The sequence below is a fragment of the Diprion similis genome, chromosome 11 (genome assembly GCF_021155765.1).
Source record: "Diprion similis isolate iyDipSimi1 chromosome 11, iyDipSimi1.1, whole genome shotgun sequence".
In the NCBI taxonomy this organism is placed as follows: Eukaryota; Metazoa; Arthropoda; class Insecta; order Hymenoptera; family Diprionidae; genus Diprion; species Diprion similis.
The window spans coordinates 2,638,687-2,655,349 of NC_060115.1; the positions used below are offsets into that span (position 1 = coordinate 2,638,687).

The following is a 16,663-nucleotide window of genomic DNA, read 5'->3' on the forward strand; positions in this document are numbered from 1 at the left end:
AAAAATCGTCAAAAAATAAAATAAAAAAAATTATATTTTCAGTATTTTGTTTGATTTTTAATTCATGTCGTGGTTTATTGTTATCGATTCTTTCTTACTAAATTAAAGAAAAAAATTTATGAAATTTTGATATTTATATTAAAAGGTCGCTCGAAAAGATCTAAAGAAATGCACCAAGAAATTGAAAAAAAATTATGAGCGACCTTTCAAAATTCAAATTTTGAACTGAAACTTTCGGAAACTAATTTTTTTTTTGTCTATAAAATTATACCGTAACGAGAAAATAAAAAAAAAAAAAAAATCGATTTTTGACGATTTCTGACGTTTTAAAAAATGTGGAGCGACCTCTTAAAATTTTTTTTTTTGAACTGTCCTTTGGAGTGCGCTCTTAAAACATTAAAAACTAACATTCTGTCACACGAGACTCAAAAAAAAAAAGAAATAGTCGGTTTTTTTGCGCCACCCTAATATATATTATATTATATATATATATATATATATCTAAACGATCATTAACGGTTGATGTAAAAAAAAGAAAAAATCTTTTTTACGCAGCTGGTGAATTTGTATTGTAATAAGAAATGCGCTCGCTCCTGGCGAGGTACGCCCACCAGTAAAAAACGTTGATAGCTAAAAACAACAAGGGAAAAACAACCCTGCTAGCCCTGTCTATCTTCGAAACCGAATTGTATCTCGGCGTTCTTTTCCGTCGTTTTCTCGTCGATATCCTACGAGGAGGCTCCGGGACCGGAGGTGGCGGACTGCAGGGCAGGCAAGTCAACTGCCACTGTCCGCTCGAACGGCGTCGCATTTCCGGAAACGGGATTTCGGAAAGCGGTATCACTTCCACGATCCGTTCTCGACTCGCAGGACACCCTCGACTCCCTCGTCTGCGTGAATTTGATGCACTCGACGATTTCCGCCGCTCCTGATAGGGGTTGGTAAAAAATAACTTTTACAGATTTTTTAAAATGATTCCCGACCACTCCTCGTCCATGTGAATTTCCTTAGCTGAATTCTCGGTTTGTTGGCTTCGATGTGGTTATAAAAATTGGATTGAAAATTTTTGGTAGTTGGTAAAGGATAAAGACAAGTTATAACGTTGATGTTGTGATATAGTAGAAAAAATTATACACCAACCTCGTGTCGTTGACTCGACCTCGTCCAATCATCCTTATCGCTATCGCTGTCGCTATCCATGTCGCTGAAATCCGAGCTGAAGTAACACTCGCCCGATCCGTATTTGGTGAAATAGTGAACAACAGCGAATTGTATAATCGTAGCAAATATGAAGGCGAATGAGAGAAACACAAAGAAATCCAACGCAGTGGGATAAGGAACTTTTGGGAGATCGGTCCGCGCCTCCAATCCCAAGAAAGTCATCGTCAGCACCGTCGTAATGCCTGTACAAAAACCGGTTTAAATCAATGAATCGAAAATGTTTCAGTTAAAAAGATTTCACCAAAAATCTCTAGTATAACTATTGTACACCAGTGCTGTATTTCAACTGTTGCCACACAAAAATCTCCTCAACAATCTACGTAAGTTGATCGATTGTGAGCACTGATTACCAAGGGAAACTCTGTCAGCGGTTGCCTCGCGATTTAGCCAAAAAGAAACCCAAGAAAGTACAACAAGGAGGATGCAGGGTCCGTAAACTTGGATCAAAAAATTTCCCATGTGTCTCTGAAGATGGAAGGATACCATCAAGATCGAATACTCTCCTAAAACAGAAGAACACACAGTTACAATCGCTGATGATCAGTGAAAATATTTGCACTTAAAATTTTTCCATCGCTTCAGATCAGCTGAATTCAAACAAAAAAATCATACAAGATATTTTTATCTCAATATTATCTGTTCTTCAAGTTCAGTCTTTTTCTTTTTTGCGTTGGGTTAGAAAAGAGTTGATCCGAAGTCCCTGCAAAGTTTTTCTCGAGGCTTTTCCTTTAAAATTGCCGTTCCTCGTGTATCTTTGCAGTTGGTAGCATCACCGTTGGGGAATTCCCTCGCAGATTTAACTCCCCCGTGAATATCAGATTGCTGTACACGTCCATATAAGGTGTATACATACATACATACATACATACATACACATATGCATATACCTACGTACGAGTCCTTCGCATAGCACGGCGGTAGAAAAAAAAAGAAAAAAAAAAAAATTGCCGTTGACTAAATTACCCTGGAAGCGGTGTATGTACCCTGCTTTGGAGACCCAACCAGCTTCCTCTGCCTCTCGTTCAATATATACTCACGAACCGGATATTAGATCCTGGACAACTTACTCCTCCACCCAGACAGGACCTGCAAGTCCTCTTTGCGCTAAATGTCATATTGCCACACGGTGTTTCTCAATAAGTTGTATATAAATGTACTGCAGCAGCAGCAGAGAGGAAGAGGTACCAACGAACATACATACCTGCGAATGCAGATATTCCCTTCATCCGAGTTGGCAATTTGACCCCGCTTAAAGCGCAGACGTTTAATTACGCTGGTATTAAACATGGCGTGACAAAGAAATGCATATGATAAAGGTGTAAAATGTATAAATAATGTTTTTCTCCATCTATGCTTACTGTGGGTCATTGATGGTGCGGCTGAATGGTTGGCGGTTGGATTAGCGACGAGGTCGAACTGGGAAAGTTTCATATCCTCGGCAATGGCGACTTGTCGAGCCTTGTTCCACTTGTAAATCACGTCTTCGCTCGTGTAACCAACTGTAAACGAAGAGAATCAGGACTTCGTTGCTTCGGTGAAGGGGTGTAAGTAATTAGTTACTTCCTATGTGAACCGTGGAAAACGCGTAGCTATACCGAAACATCCTAGAGTATAGTTACACTCGACGTTGTAATTAAGTCCGGAAGTTACCCGGGGGTTGCCTGCCCTGTAAATCCTCGAGCTATTTGTACATCAAACTAGAAATACGATACCTGCTACACAGTGAAGTCGTAGCAAGAACCTGAGGATCCCTCAGGATGTAAATACGGGGAATAGAAAACAAATCGTGGAATGTAAATTGATTCTTCGATGTCTTTTTTCTTCAACTTCTCGATCTCAATACAAAAATTATCAAATTTCTCTTAAACCAATGAATTCGAGCTTTTTCTGTCTACCCAAGTGAAGCCATGAAGCCTCCATAAATTTCTGTATTAATTCCTGTCCAATAACCAAAAAAAGAAAAAATACAAATCCACGACAACTTACAGCTGCCAAATTTCAGGGGACACCTTTGTATATCCATGGGAAAGTCCTCGAGGTTCATCGGACAGCCAGCCTTTATCGTCAACCTGAAACAGTATGAATGGAAAGATAGAGAATGAAAAGTGAGGAAAAAAAAGAGATTGCCGCTGATAGGACATGGGATCGGATATTGCGGAGTGGCAAATGGCGCGATTGACGCCGCAGGCGAAGAAGGAAGGAGTAACGGCGAAATCTAAACTGCAGTTCGAATCCGCGTACACCACTTTACCCCGTTTCGAATTCTAGTTTGAGTTGTTGAGTGCCGCGAGTTGCTGTCCGGGTTCCGGTCGGCCTGCGGACGCATTCTGCAGATGCAGCTGCAGGTTACTGATCCGTTTGATTCGCTCTGAGTGGTTTGCTGTAGCGATTATCAAACGTACCAGGGGATCACCCTGCACTGGGCTCGAGATTCCCGACCATCGAAGCGCCCCGCAATCTGCAGTCCATATATAGCTGTCTGTAATAGTTCTGAAGCAGGCTATCGAGAGTCGAGCGTGGTCTTGTCTGCAGCCCTCGCTCGATTGAACCCATCGAGAAGAGCGTAATTCACCAGCCGAAACTTTTATACGCCACCTTAAGGGGGGGTATTCTGGTCTAAAGGGTTAAATTTTTGCCATTTTTATAAGTGAGCTGAAAAAGAAATAAAAGAAAACATTTTCAGTATCCATTTTTTTTTTTTTTTTTCTAAAAGACATTTATTGATGTTTCAAGAATAGAAAAAAAAAATTAAAGATACAAAAAGTTACACGGTGGTAAGGTGGAGGTTACGAAAAAAAAGGGCGCGTCCTGGTCGACATGTTTTTGACTCTTGTAGTGTTCCGAAACAAAAAATTCAAAGTAATTATTCATCAGTAAAGATATCTCAACAGTCCAGAGCACGGAATGAGAAAAAAAAATTTTTGAACAAAATGCCGACGAGTTGAGAAAAAAAAATTTTTTGTGCCCCTGTTTTCTGACCTTTCGGAATTTTCTAAAAATGGTAAAAATATATTTTTTTTTTAATCCGTGCTTCCAACCATAGAGGGATATACAAAGTACATTTCTCCCAAATTTCAAGTAAATCGGTCCATCAGAACTTGAGATATCAAGTCAACCGTATCGAAAAAAGTAGTTTCGAGAAAAACGGGGTTTAAAGATTCGTTCCCGCCTGTCCGGTTTAGTTGGCACGTCACAAAAGTAACTGTAACACCGAAAATATTTTGAATTTCCAAAAATCCTCTTAGAGGCTTATTCTTAGAGGTCTGAACTTTGGAAATATGGAACAAAAAATCGATTTTTTCAAATTTCCAGATCAGAATACCCCCTTAAACTTCGACGTGGTAATGCCGAAATAATTCATCTAACTTATAGCTAATCCATGACGTTGTTTGCTGCTTCCTCCATATTATACATAAATTTTTTCATTCAGGATGCAGCCTGGCTCTGATCGCCCGCGGAGATGATGTTCAGTGAAGATCAGGATTTTTCTTTATTACGATCGACAAATTTCCAGCCCGATAATCCATATCGTACATAAGTCGAGTCAATTTCCTTTCCCGTGTGAAAAAGAAAATATGCAAGAAAGATAGAATACATGAAAAAATAGAAGGTAACACTTTTATACGGTGTACAAAGCGAGGGATCGAGAGTGAGGGAAGAATTATTTCCGGTATAGGGATGATGAAAGGGCTGAAAAGTTTTGGAAAGTTGGAAAGTAAAAAAAGAAAGTAATAACAACAATAATAATAATAATAATAATTTAACCTGACTCAAGGAAGGTGTATAAACTGTATTATTTTCCCGTTTTAATGTATGCAACACGCGACATCCTCTATTCACCGACTCAAACTCAATTCCGCACCGCGACGGGTTCTTTGATCAAGAGTGTTTCCCATGTTTTAATAGCTTTTCTCGATTGACACAATTTTGCTACAGCGCCAACAGCAGCCTGACTTTAAATCTCGTAGACGAGTTGGCGAGTCAAACTACACACGTAACCTTGAAAGGAAAGGTAGAAACCAGTCTTTCAACTTTTCTGAATGGTTATTTATTACTTTGAAACTATATATTCGACACAGGATTTTACTTTCAGTTTTTGTAAAACGATACTCTTTTTGGAAAAACAATTTCTTCGCAATAGATCGGTCAATTTGATGATAGCCGCACTATTTCTTCGTGAACAATCGAGCCACTTAACTCGTGAAGAGATGAGCCCTTCGTCTTCCTGCCTCTTAAAATCACTCGTGATTTCCTCCCACGTTTTTTCACCCTCGCCCTAACGCTTTTCCATCACCGCCTTGATCGTTCGCCGCGTAGTCTTTTCTCATCGCCCGCAACTTATTATCTTCTCGCCAAGTTACACAACACGTGTAAAATATCCGTGTACATGTACACGAACATTTATCGAAGGTAGAAGAGAAGATTCAAAATTTTTAAGAATTAATTAAAGTTTAAAACATGCGATCTCTTTCTTACATACCCGCGATAAACGAAGATATAAAAATATTCCGAATCTTTGAATTTCAGAAACAATATTGGTACAGATAATTCTGCCGGAAGTAATTTTATTTGACGAAAAATTCTGCAGACAATCGCGTTTTCAAATATTACCTTCGTAAATTCGATTGATTTCAGTGAGTGACGATAATATTTTTGAAACATATGTTACAAGATGGGGTGAGATTTTCCACCCTCGTTTCTCCTCGCGTTTCTTCCACCCCCTCGATCTGCTCACTGCGCTGAAATCGTCAATTTCCGAAGACGAGGTCACTCGTCTCGAGATCACTCAACCCTCGAACTACCAGACGAGTAAAAATGTCTGCTTAAAAATTAAATTTTGTTTGATTTATAGTTTTGTTCTTGTTTATTTTTTCCGCACAATTTTCGCAAGGCATCTATGACGTGGCAATAACACCCGGATGTGAAAATTTATTTCCACGGTGATTCGCAGATCGGGGTCAGGGGCGTCGAAAGCTGCCGGGATTAGCTGAAACGGGGATGGGAGAGTGAAAACGTACATTCAAGCTCAACTCGCTGACATGTGCATGCGACAAAACGATGAGGGTGAAACTGCGTACGCCTGATAGGGTTGAAAGCCGTCGCTGTCTCGGAGCTTTGGAATGTTTCACCGTTCGTCAACACGTTCCACGAGCTACGATGAACCAACGTCAACAGCCTATTATACTCCGCATAATTTCATTCCCAATTAGTTCCTGCAGGCAATCGATTTTCCAGTAAACGCTACGTTTTCACACACAAACTTTCATCGTCTAATCGCTGAACATTTTTAATTTGTATCTACTTAATGTATGTACTTAAAATGATATGATTCAACGTATTATCGTCAACGGAATTCTTTTTCCTACATTTTTCTCTCCAATTTTTCCTTCCTATTCAAATTTTCGGACAAACTGGATTTTTATTCGTTTCGTTGACGTGAAAATTACGCGATTTTCATACTCGTATCCATTTTTCAGACACCCGGTGTGTATATATATATATGTGCCGACGTACAGCACCGCGGAATCCCGGCCTTAACCGTCGGGGATCACCCTTGACGAATGATGAGGACGTTTCGGTTGTTCCCTTCGGGAAATGAATCGGATTCGTTCAGATTTTTCCTCGGCCTGCAGGTTTACGTAGATGTATTGTAGCTGCGTGCGCGCCTGAGAAACGGTAGCCGACTTTTAAAACCTCTTGATTTATACGACGAGTAAAAGAGAGGAAAGCAAATTTCTCACATCTCTGATCCATTAATTTCTGTTGTATAACAGCTGATTCCGTATACATTAATGTTGAAAAACGGTCGAATCTATCGCTGGAATTTATCTCACGTTGATCCGAGTATGATTGTGGATTATTATACATACTTTACGACTGATACTGTACAAAGTGTAATATATTTTTTCTAAAAGAATTTGTAGAATCTTAATCTTCTTCTTCTTCTTCTTCTTCTTCTGCAATCTTGAAATATGAATATTATTATTCCGTTAAATAGTTGAAGTATGAATTTGAATTTCGTCCAATGTTTAAAAGTATGAGGTACTTGAGTTTTTCAATTATTATGCAATTTTTGGAAAAAGAGAACAGAGAGAGAGAGAGAGAGAAGAAGAAGAAGGAACAAAAATGAATCGTAAGAGATGTTTGAACTTAATTATCGTTATTAATGAAAAAGGAGGAAAGTAAAAACGGTAAATTTCGTTGAAGCACAGCTTCCCTACAACGCGAGAGTCCGCAAGCTGAGAGAATGAAAGAGATGGAGAGTCTCGAAGCGGTTGAAAGACACGTGTGATTGATAGGCTCCCTATATAAAGTAGGATATGTTATAAGCTAACAGAAAATTGTTGACAAGAAAATTGAGAGCTCTTGGAAAACATTGATGAAATTGTTATGCCCATAACTTATATGTAACTTATAAGTATAAGCTCGACTTAATAAGCAGATAAATGAACTGCAAGTTTTTATTTATTGCTCGGTGTGTAAAATTTGACGTGTTATATAAGTAATAATACATCGATCTAATTAAAAATGACAAGTCTATATCCCCAATGTGGAAACCTTATACATTAGTGAAGCCGAAGAGATAAGGTTACAAGGAAATGGTGAACAAGGAATAAGAATGATTGTATAATTAAAAGCAAAAACCGATTAATTCACGAGAACAATGACGTTGAGTAGGAAAACGGCTGATATATTTCACGTCGTAAAATTAAAGCCGATACTATAAGGATACGAAGAAGAGGCAGGATTTTCGGGATAAAGTTTAGATTTACCTTTTCTTCCTTTTTTTTTTCAAGCCGCAAGCATCAAGGCGTACAACCTGTTCCGATTCGTCATCTGTGTCCAACCCACTTAAATTTGATTTAACCAGGGATGCGGTGGAGTTCAGGGTCCAGTTTTTTTACTCACTCTTGCTTTTTGTCTCATCCTCCTCCTCTTCTTCTTCTTCTTCTTCTTCTTTGTTTGAAGAAACTTTGAGTTTACGGGTCTAAAGTTCGGCGGCACGAGTGTATCGAAAAGAGAGAGAGAGGCGGAGTATCGAGGGGAGAGTAAAGTTGGTATAACTTGCGAGTTAAGGTGCGGTAAAAGATTTTCAATACCGAGGCACATGCACGTGCTCGACGCCCTATCAGGAGTTGCTTAACGTGCCCGAGTGAGCTGTGTAGAAATCCAAGGAGAATTCTAACAATAAATTCACGAAGAACCTCGAAAGCGTATTTAATTAAACATGCAGAGCAATCTCATACAGCTTTCGCCGCGTTGAAGCCGCGTTGAGAAACTTCGGGAAGCCGCATTACATGCCTACATTTCCTTTCATCTCTGACGCCTCGGTTGCTGTTGCGATAAAAAGCGTTTTTCACAAACAAATTACACAGGCAAACAAAAATAGAAAAATTGTGGGTGCTGGGGGTCGAACGAAACTCGAATCTGAAGTCAGAATTCGGGGTCGATATGAAAAATCTTGAAGAAAACCATAAAAACCATGTTTTAGCAATTTTTTCTTACGGTTCTTTTTTTATTTTTTCGTTTTCACACGAAAAACCATTAAAAAAAAATTGGTAAAACATGGTTTTTATGGGGTTTTTTTTCAAGATCTTTGACATCGACCCCCAATTTTGACTTCAGATTCGTGTTCAGCGGAAAAAATGCACGAGAAAAATACGATTCAATCCCAGTCACACAAAACTTTTTTATTTTTGTGAACCTGTGTTATTAATCAGATTATTCACGACGAATTTAGTTTAGTTCTCGAGTTCGCATTAGAAAGTTTGTAAAATTTGAGCAGTTTTATTCCCCCCCCCCCCCCCCCCCCCCCCCCCCCCACGAAAAGGCGACTTTGTCCAGCAGGATTTTGAACCTATACATATACATATGGGGTAGAAACGTGGTTTGCTACGGGTGTACGGAAACAGAAGCCGAGGGGATGCTACAGCGGCCGTCAGAGGATCACGTTTGCCGATTGTTTGCTTAGCGCGTTATTAGCGTGGGCGGTAGCAGAAAAAGCTCACTTTCCTACATCTAGTCTCGTTTTTCTGCCGAGCTTTTTTCCTGCCTGGACCAATAAATCTCGAGGTACTTCTTGCGAGGTGCGGCGAAGACTTTCGCGAATATCACGTTTAGCAAATACTTTTGTACCAACATTATACAAAATCCTCGAGTGGTATGCTCGTCTCTCTAACGCGAGGGGGAAAACCGTCGTACGATTCGAAGATGAGGAACGAAGAATGCGACGGAGAAGTAGGTATAGAAAAATGCGGATAATTATGCGAAGTTTGAACCAAGGGGATTACGTGTCTCCCCAAACGCAAAACTAACGACGTTTCTTTCGATAAATGAAAAAATAGAACGGAAATGATGTGATAATTTAAACAGATGAACCAATTCGCTCTTGGTTTTAATTTAACGCAAATTGCGATATTTTGGCCAACAAATTTCTTCTCCCTTTCTTTCCTTAGCGCTGCACACAGAGTCTTTGTATTTATCACGTCGTAAGATAATATTATTCTCGTGCCAGAATTATATTCACCACTTAGCCGATGAAAAGTTCGTTTGGAAAAAGGCGTTGTAACGACGAAAGGCATTTTCTACCGCTTGCCAGAAGCTGATTTTTATTTTCACTCCTCGGTTACGCGCCGCTGCTTATGAACTCACATAAATGCAACGCCCGTCGTAGGTATCCTTGGCTCTCGATTATTCCGCATTATGAATCCGAGTCTATTTCCCTTTGAGTTACTCTCCCGAAATATCTTCGCCGCCAGTGTAAAATAACGACTTCTGAATGTCTCAGCCACTTTGTCGACCCTAAAACGACTCCGGCAGATACGCGTTTTCTCACCTTTATCTTTTCCGCTTTAACAACGTTCTGTAATCTGAACAACCGTATCTCAACACGAAAAGTTTTCGACGTAAGAACGTAAAATCACTGATAAATCATCGCGAAAATCGCTCTCTTTTAAGCCCTGCAACAATTTTTCGTCCCTCTTATTTATCCCGCACCTTCTCCTAAGCTGGATCCAAGGATAATTTCGAGGGAGATTGAATCCATACAGAGTTAATGAAAAGACGAATTAGTGCCTCGGATAGAATATTTCACGTCAGCGTTGATCGCACGAGGTGCAAAAGGAAGTGGAATTAGGCAGTTTGAGAAGGACGTTGGCCCTCACCTCGAGCTGTAAAGCACCCTCCCGTCCTGATAAAGCCTGACGAATCTGTTCGGGCTTGTTATCGTGTGAAGGTAGCTCTGCTTCCCGTTGTAGAAGTATGTGTCGGGCTTCCATATCCTTGCGAGCATCGATATGCTCAAGGCCAAGGTCTCCTTACCACCCTTGAAGGCCAACCGCCTGTCGACCCAGGACTGCCGAAAGTAGCAGTCCATTGAGTAGGTCTGCGCAAGATGGACACGAATTTATTATAAACCAAATAAGCAATCGACGAAACGTGTCGCTTCGAAGCAGGAAGTAACACATTAGTACCATACTTTTGTCAAAAGTTTGCAGTATCAACAGCGCCTGATGGCTGGCAACACCGGCAACACTAATAAACCGTTAAACTTCTGCGCGCGCATATATTCGATGGAAGAAACGTAGTCAGCGCTGCGAGCGGCGTTATCGGTACTACGGAACTTTGTAGATGAATCTGTTCCACTTTTGACATCCGATATAGAAGGGAGAGATGATATTCCTCCTTCCTAATATCAAGGTCCGTAGAGAAAGGTCCTTCGCACGAGGAATAATTTTCCGTAGAAACAAAAATGGTGATTGCATTAATTATTATTAATTATTACAAAAACATGTTCCCTTGTTCACTCGACTTTCTACCGACCTTGTCTAATATTAATATTACTTCCTGCTTCGAAGTATCGGCAAACTTACCATGTCGACTTCGGAAATGGGACCCATGCTGCGCACCATGATGTCGACTTCGACCGTCGCCGGAGGGCCGCCAAAATCCGGGCGAACACTGTTGTCGTATCCCCGAAGCAGGTTGTCGAGAAGCTCGGAAATGTTGCCGTGATTGTTGCTCTGGGCTCCTTGTTTCCGCTGGAACGACGCTTTCGAGCCGGCGACGGCTCTGCGAAGAAAAATCTCAACAAACTTCGTATAAAAGCGATGTTTTTTACCTTTACCTACGTAAAGTTGGCCCCCAACTTTCGAGAAATGATTGTTTTGAATATTGTTCACAATTGTTCAAAAAACACAGTTAAGAACTGAAAAAAACGTTTTTTCACCAAGCCCCCCCTCCCCCCCCTCCCCCCCTTCTGAAAAATCAAACTTTTTTTGCTGTTCCGGATTCCGTCCAACGACGGGTCCAACAAAAGGAAAAAAAGTGTTTTTGACTAGCCCCCTACTTTTTGAAAAACTACCTTTTTTCGATTGTTCCAGATTGTTTTAGCCGTGATGTTTGTGTGTGTGTGTGTGTGCGCATTCGTTGTTTTCGCGAAGAATCCGCAAGCGTGCGTAGTAACGAGAAAACAAGGATGAAAAAACGCAGAGAAATTTCAACAAATATTGGGAAAGCACATGGCGAAGGGAAGAAGGGAATATCTGCGGAAATTTTCCTCGCCTGATTCCCCGCACAGCGGGCTTGAGCTTTGGATTATAAACCGACGGATTCGGTGAATCGAGTGGCCTGGTTGCTCAGTTGGATTTCCTGGCATCGGACCACGTACGCCGTTTCTCCGCATTCTGGATATCGGATTTCTACTCCTCGGCATGCCTCCCTGCGTTTCCGCAGCCTGCCGCATGTAAAACCCAGTGTCGACGATTTGCCGGGAGAAAAAAAGAGGAAGAGGGATAAAAGAGGGAAGGAAGTACCGGAACCTCCGTACTGATCGAAAAGAAGCAACACCTACGCGTACAAGATAAATAATTCAATTAATCGAACTGAAGTTATCCCTCGTTTTCAAAAATTTTACCTCGATAATTACAGCTGTAAGAAAAAAAAAAAAAAAAAAAAAAAAATTCATTCATATCAATGAATTATATTCATCTCGTCGCAAAACATCGAAAACGCATCACACCGAGATGAAACGGGATTATGAGTGAACGACGGCGTGAAAAATCCGCAGGAATTTAAAAAGTATTCCGAATTTCATTCCAAACGATGTTCAGTCCGGGTTTTCAGTGAGCAAACTCTTGTTAATTTTTTCTCTAATTTCTTGTTTTTGCAGACTTTCAATAAAATCAGGTTTACTAATTCTCCAGCAGTTGTTCGTAGAGTTTTAACCGGATCGCACATGGAATTTGCAGCGATTCCGAGGTGCGGAAGATTTAGCTCGACAGAAAGTTGCATGAACGCTAGGCTGGGCTGAATTTTAATATTCAGAAATTAATTCCTCGAGAAGTGCAGGTGCAACAGCGGCGAGTCGTTAAGACCGAAGCTCGTTTGTCGTCTCGCTTAATTACCCATCTCGCGGCGTGTAAACTCACACTAACAATAAGTATTACCAACTCACAGGAGCTCGAGACTCAGTTAATTGAATGATACACTCACAGAAACGACGCGTAGGATGTCAGGAGGTTCGCAATAGCTAGGAGAGCAAGTTTCCTCATGATTCTCGCATCGAGTCAGCCTGCATTTCCTTCACTTGTTATCTTCACAGTTGGTCCTTCTCCCCATCTTTCTCCTCCTCCTCCTTCTCCTTCTCTTCCGTCAGCGAAATCTGCAGCAGTGCAAACTGCAAGTAAAGTAGATTAGCGAAAAAAGCCTAGTTTTTGCATAATCCGTCATCCCCCCAGCTATAAACCCATCAAAAGGAGCAAATGCGTGTCGAGTCAAAGTGGAGTAACTCGATTTACGTGAACGTTGTTACCCCGAACAATTCACCGGCAACGAGGGGGTAATAATTGAGCGGAATTCAAAGAGAAGAGAGCTCTGAGGCCTGAAAAACCAAGTTAGCAAATCAGGGGCCTCGGTTTTCGGTGTTTTGCAATACAAGGTTATACGAGGCCACGATTCACCCCTTACGCAATACGAAGAGCCTCACGGTTCGCTGCATAACGAGCATTTGAATAATTCGAGGATGGTTTCAATTGAAAAACAATTTCTGCAGGTATTCTAAATTATACTTGTCGATCGTTATCGGTTATTTGAATATTCCGAGTTTCACTGAGTAACGAATTCAGCCCTGTCAATTCTAAATAATCGCTAGCAATCAGGAAGGAGAGAACGACGGGTGGAAAATATTGACGTTTTGTTAATCACCGATAGTGATTCAATAATGACAATGCGCGCATCGCGACTGCACAAGGGTGGTATTCTGCATTAAACCACGCTCGGTTTGTCAAAGCCAGTCATTCGTTCCCGCGGGATGAAAATCAACAAATCACCAGATCCGTATCCCTCGTTTGTTACTCATTGCAGTCCCCGGTGTGCAGTCACCTGCTGCAGTGTCATCGAAACGATTCTCTCGTCAAATATTGAAGTAAAGGGTTATATTAAAGTGGAAAAAACGAACCGATCGATTACGCGAATCGGATGACGAAGAAAAAAGAAAAAGAAAACAAAGTATCCGAGCGGCGTCGAATGAATTCGGGACAAACGAATTCCGGGTTATTTGACAGACGAATCCCCAGGCAACGTGCGAAAACAACCGTTCATTTTCTATATACGAAAAATTTGAAAGAAATTTTCGGGAATATGTGCTTTCATTGAATACCATCAAATTCTGGTTTTATTAAAATTACGCGACATTTTTTTATTTCACAATCGCCTGGCATTCCTCGTCCTCCCTTCATCCTGCATCCCGGCAGAATATTTTCTGTGATATCAAATCTGCCCAGAGTTTTTCAGTGATTCAGGTAAAGTGTATGTACGGTTACTCATCGGTAAAACTTTTTTCTCGCACGATTTTCTTCTTCCTCTGTCAAATGAAAATGCTAAACTGCCAGCAAAAAATAAAAATAAAATAATCTTCATTCTTTTATCAATACTTTCTTTTTTCAATTATTCTACCTGTATCCTCAGGTTTGCCAATTAATTATTACACAAAGAACCTTGAAGCATGTGTATAAAAAGTGGAACAAAAAGATAAAAATAAAAAAAAAACGGTCCAAGATTAATTACATATTTCCCATTATCCTGAAAATATTTTTAATACGTAACCTCGTAAAAATTGTTTTAAGCTGAGAATTCCAGTGTCGCAAAAGGATTTCTCATATTATTATGTACAACACGCGTGTATCATCGCGCGCCTCGCTGCATGGTGTGAAACTATTTTGCATTTTACTCATCCCCGGTCATGTAGACGAGTCTAAAATCCTCCGGAAGATGATGCATAGGAATTAAAAAATTATTCAAATTCGCGGTTCCGCAGCCTCCGTGATTCCACCGCGCGATGCTGGCCGCGTGACGATCCGGATAGTCAGCCAGCGATCCAGAGATCGTTCGACGATCGTCACCGATCCAGAGACGACGCGAGGCGAGGCGAGATGGTTCGAACTTCGAACCCCCGGCTGATGGCCCGAGTCCTGGAGGCCGTCAAGCACCTCGGCGAAGGACGAGGATCCTCGGCTAAACAAGTCCTCGAGGTGCTTCTCAGGCAGGCGAACAACGACTCGCCGACTAGAAACCTCGCGATGCAGGTCACTGATTGCTCTCTAATTTACCCACACAATCGACTAGCGTCTCGACAAAAACACCCGACCTCGAGATCAGACGAGATGCGAACCCTTCAAAGCAGTTTGTCCCGCATCAGATTATAATTTTGCGAAAACTCGCTCTCCGGTTATCTTCCACAGTGTGATGGAGTTCTTTTGTACCTTTTTTTTTCCCCCTCGAAACCACTGCAAGGAATTTTCTTATCCATTAAATACGGAATTGTTAAAATACTTTTCACATTTTTGTATCACATTCGTTTCTTTGAATTGATTATTCACGCATAGTTGAAATCGCGAGAAAATATCAAAAATTTTCACTAAATATACACACTTTATCCATGACCAATCGTCTTGGAATTCGATCGTTTGTAAAAAAAAAGGTTCGAAAGGATAATCTAAAAAAAAATTTCACGCATTTGCAGGTTCATCGAGCCCTAAAAAACGCGGTTACAGCTGGTCTCCTGCAGTTTCGTAGTGGACGATACAAGATGTTGATACCGTTGAAAACAACCGTGAAGAATCGATCAGGACGCGGAAACGCGGGTAAACTGAAAACCGGCAGTCCAGCATCTGTAGGGAAGAAAAAAGAGGATTTTGAAAAAGCGACCGATTCAGCAAGTGCGCATGCGCACGACGCCGGTCCGCGGAAGAGGTTGGAGAAATAATTAATTGGTATCAATTAAGGGAACGAGAAAATGTCAAACTTTTAAAATTCTTTCTTTCAGATGTTCGCACTGCAAAAAGCACAAGCGAAGATCGAGCAGACGACGTAGAAAGCGAAGTTCCCGTAGGCGAAGACGTTCCTCGAAACAGGCGAGGGCACGAGAGTCCCGAAAGCGTCGGCGTCAGGGTGACGAGGAGGTTTCTACGCGGTCGGATCGACACCGAAAATCGGACTCTCCTGGGACCCGAACGGTTCCTGGTAACGGGCACAAGCCCGAGAAGCTGGGGAAGAAGAGGAAGAAGTCGGACCAGGAGAACAACGGGCAGGATTACGAAACCCACGATTCTGTAAGCAGGAATCGATCGCCCTCATCTTCCGATTCCGAGGGTGAAAAAGACGAGGCTCCGAAGACGACGAGAGCGAAACTGAGCTCAGCGGGTAAGGAGGTCGAGATTCGATAAGTCGAGAAACAGAGTTTCGCAATATACGTATCAGGGTGGGGCAAAAAAAAAAATTAATATGTTTTTTTTTTTCGTTATTGAGTAATAAGATGCCAAAATAAAAAAAATTTACAATTTCCTGTCTTATTTGAATGGGAAATGGAAAATTGCAAGTAGACACATCTTATTATTAATATTAGGAGTTCAAACTTTTACAAGATTTTTTTTTTCGACTAACAAAAAAAAAAAAAAAACACTATTTTTTTTTTTGCCCACCCTAATACGTATAGTAATATCCACGTATGTTTTTAGTTAGATTCAATTTCGTTCTATGAAATTTATCGTAAAGGTAGTTGTAAAATTAGAAACTCAAAAATTTGATTTTTATCGTGTCTTTCTTTAATTCTTAGTTTTACTTTATTTCATTATTATTATTATTATTATTCATTTTTTTTTTTTTTAACTAAAAACGAAATGTTTTTTGTTCCAATTGTTTAAAACCCACTGCCTTTTTTTCCATTGGCTAGTTAGCAGTTTTTTGCAATATTTAACACTTGTGATAACCTCGCGATGAATTCCGATAAATATAAAAAAAAAAATAATCACCCGATAACATCTGAAGCGATTTTGTCAGGGAGAAAAAGAGACTCCTCGTCTCATCGAAGAGGCCCAAAAGTGCGACGAAGGAGTTCGAGGAGGGGGACACACTCGCCTCGGCGAAGCGGTGGATCGCAACAGGG

The 16,663-nt window shown here is 40.8% G+C and overlaps 1 protein-coding gene across 1 annotated transcript; it reads right to left on the reverse strand.

Annotated features, from left to right (window-relative positions):
- Positions 1 to 535: 535 nt before the first annotated feature.
- LOC124412188 (gamma-aminobutyric acid receptor alpha-like) lies at positions 536 to 12,809 on the reverse strand. The gene is made up of 8 exons (XM_046891869.1): positions 12,715 to 12,809; positions 11,094 to 11,292; positions 10,386 to 10,606; positions 3,208 to 3,290; positions 2,580 to 2,720; positions 1,572 to 1,724; positions 1,141 to 1,403; positions 536 to 928 (listed from the first exon to the last, which is right to left on the reverse strand). Exons 1-8 carry the CDS (start codon positions 12,771 to 12,773, stop codon positions 548 to 550), a joined length of 1,500 nt encoding a protein of 499 aa, XP_046747825.1. The 5' UTR covers positions 12,774 to 12,809; the 3' UTR covers positions 536 to 547.
- Positions 12,810 to 16,663: the final 3,854 nt, after the last annotated feature.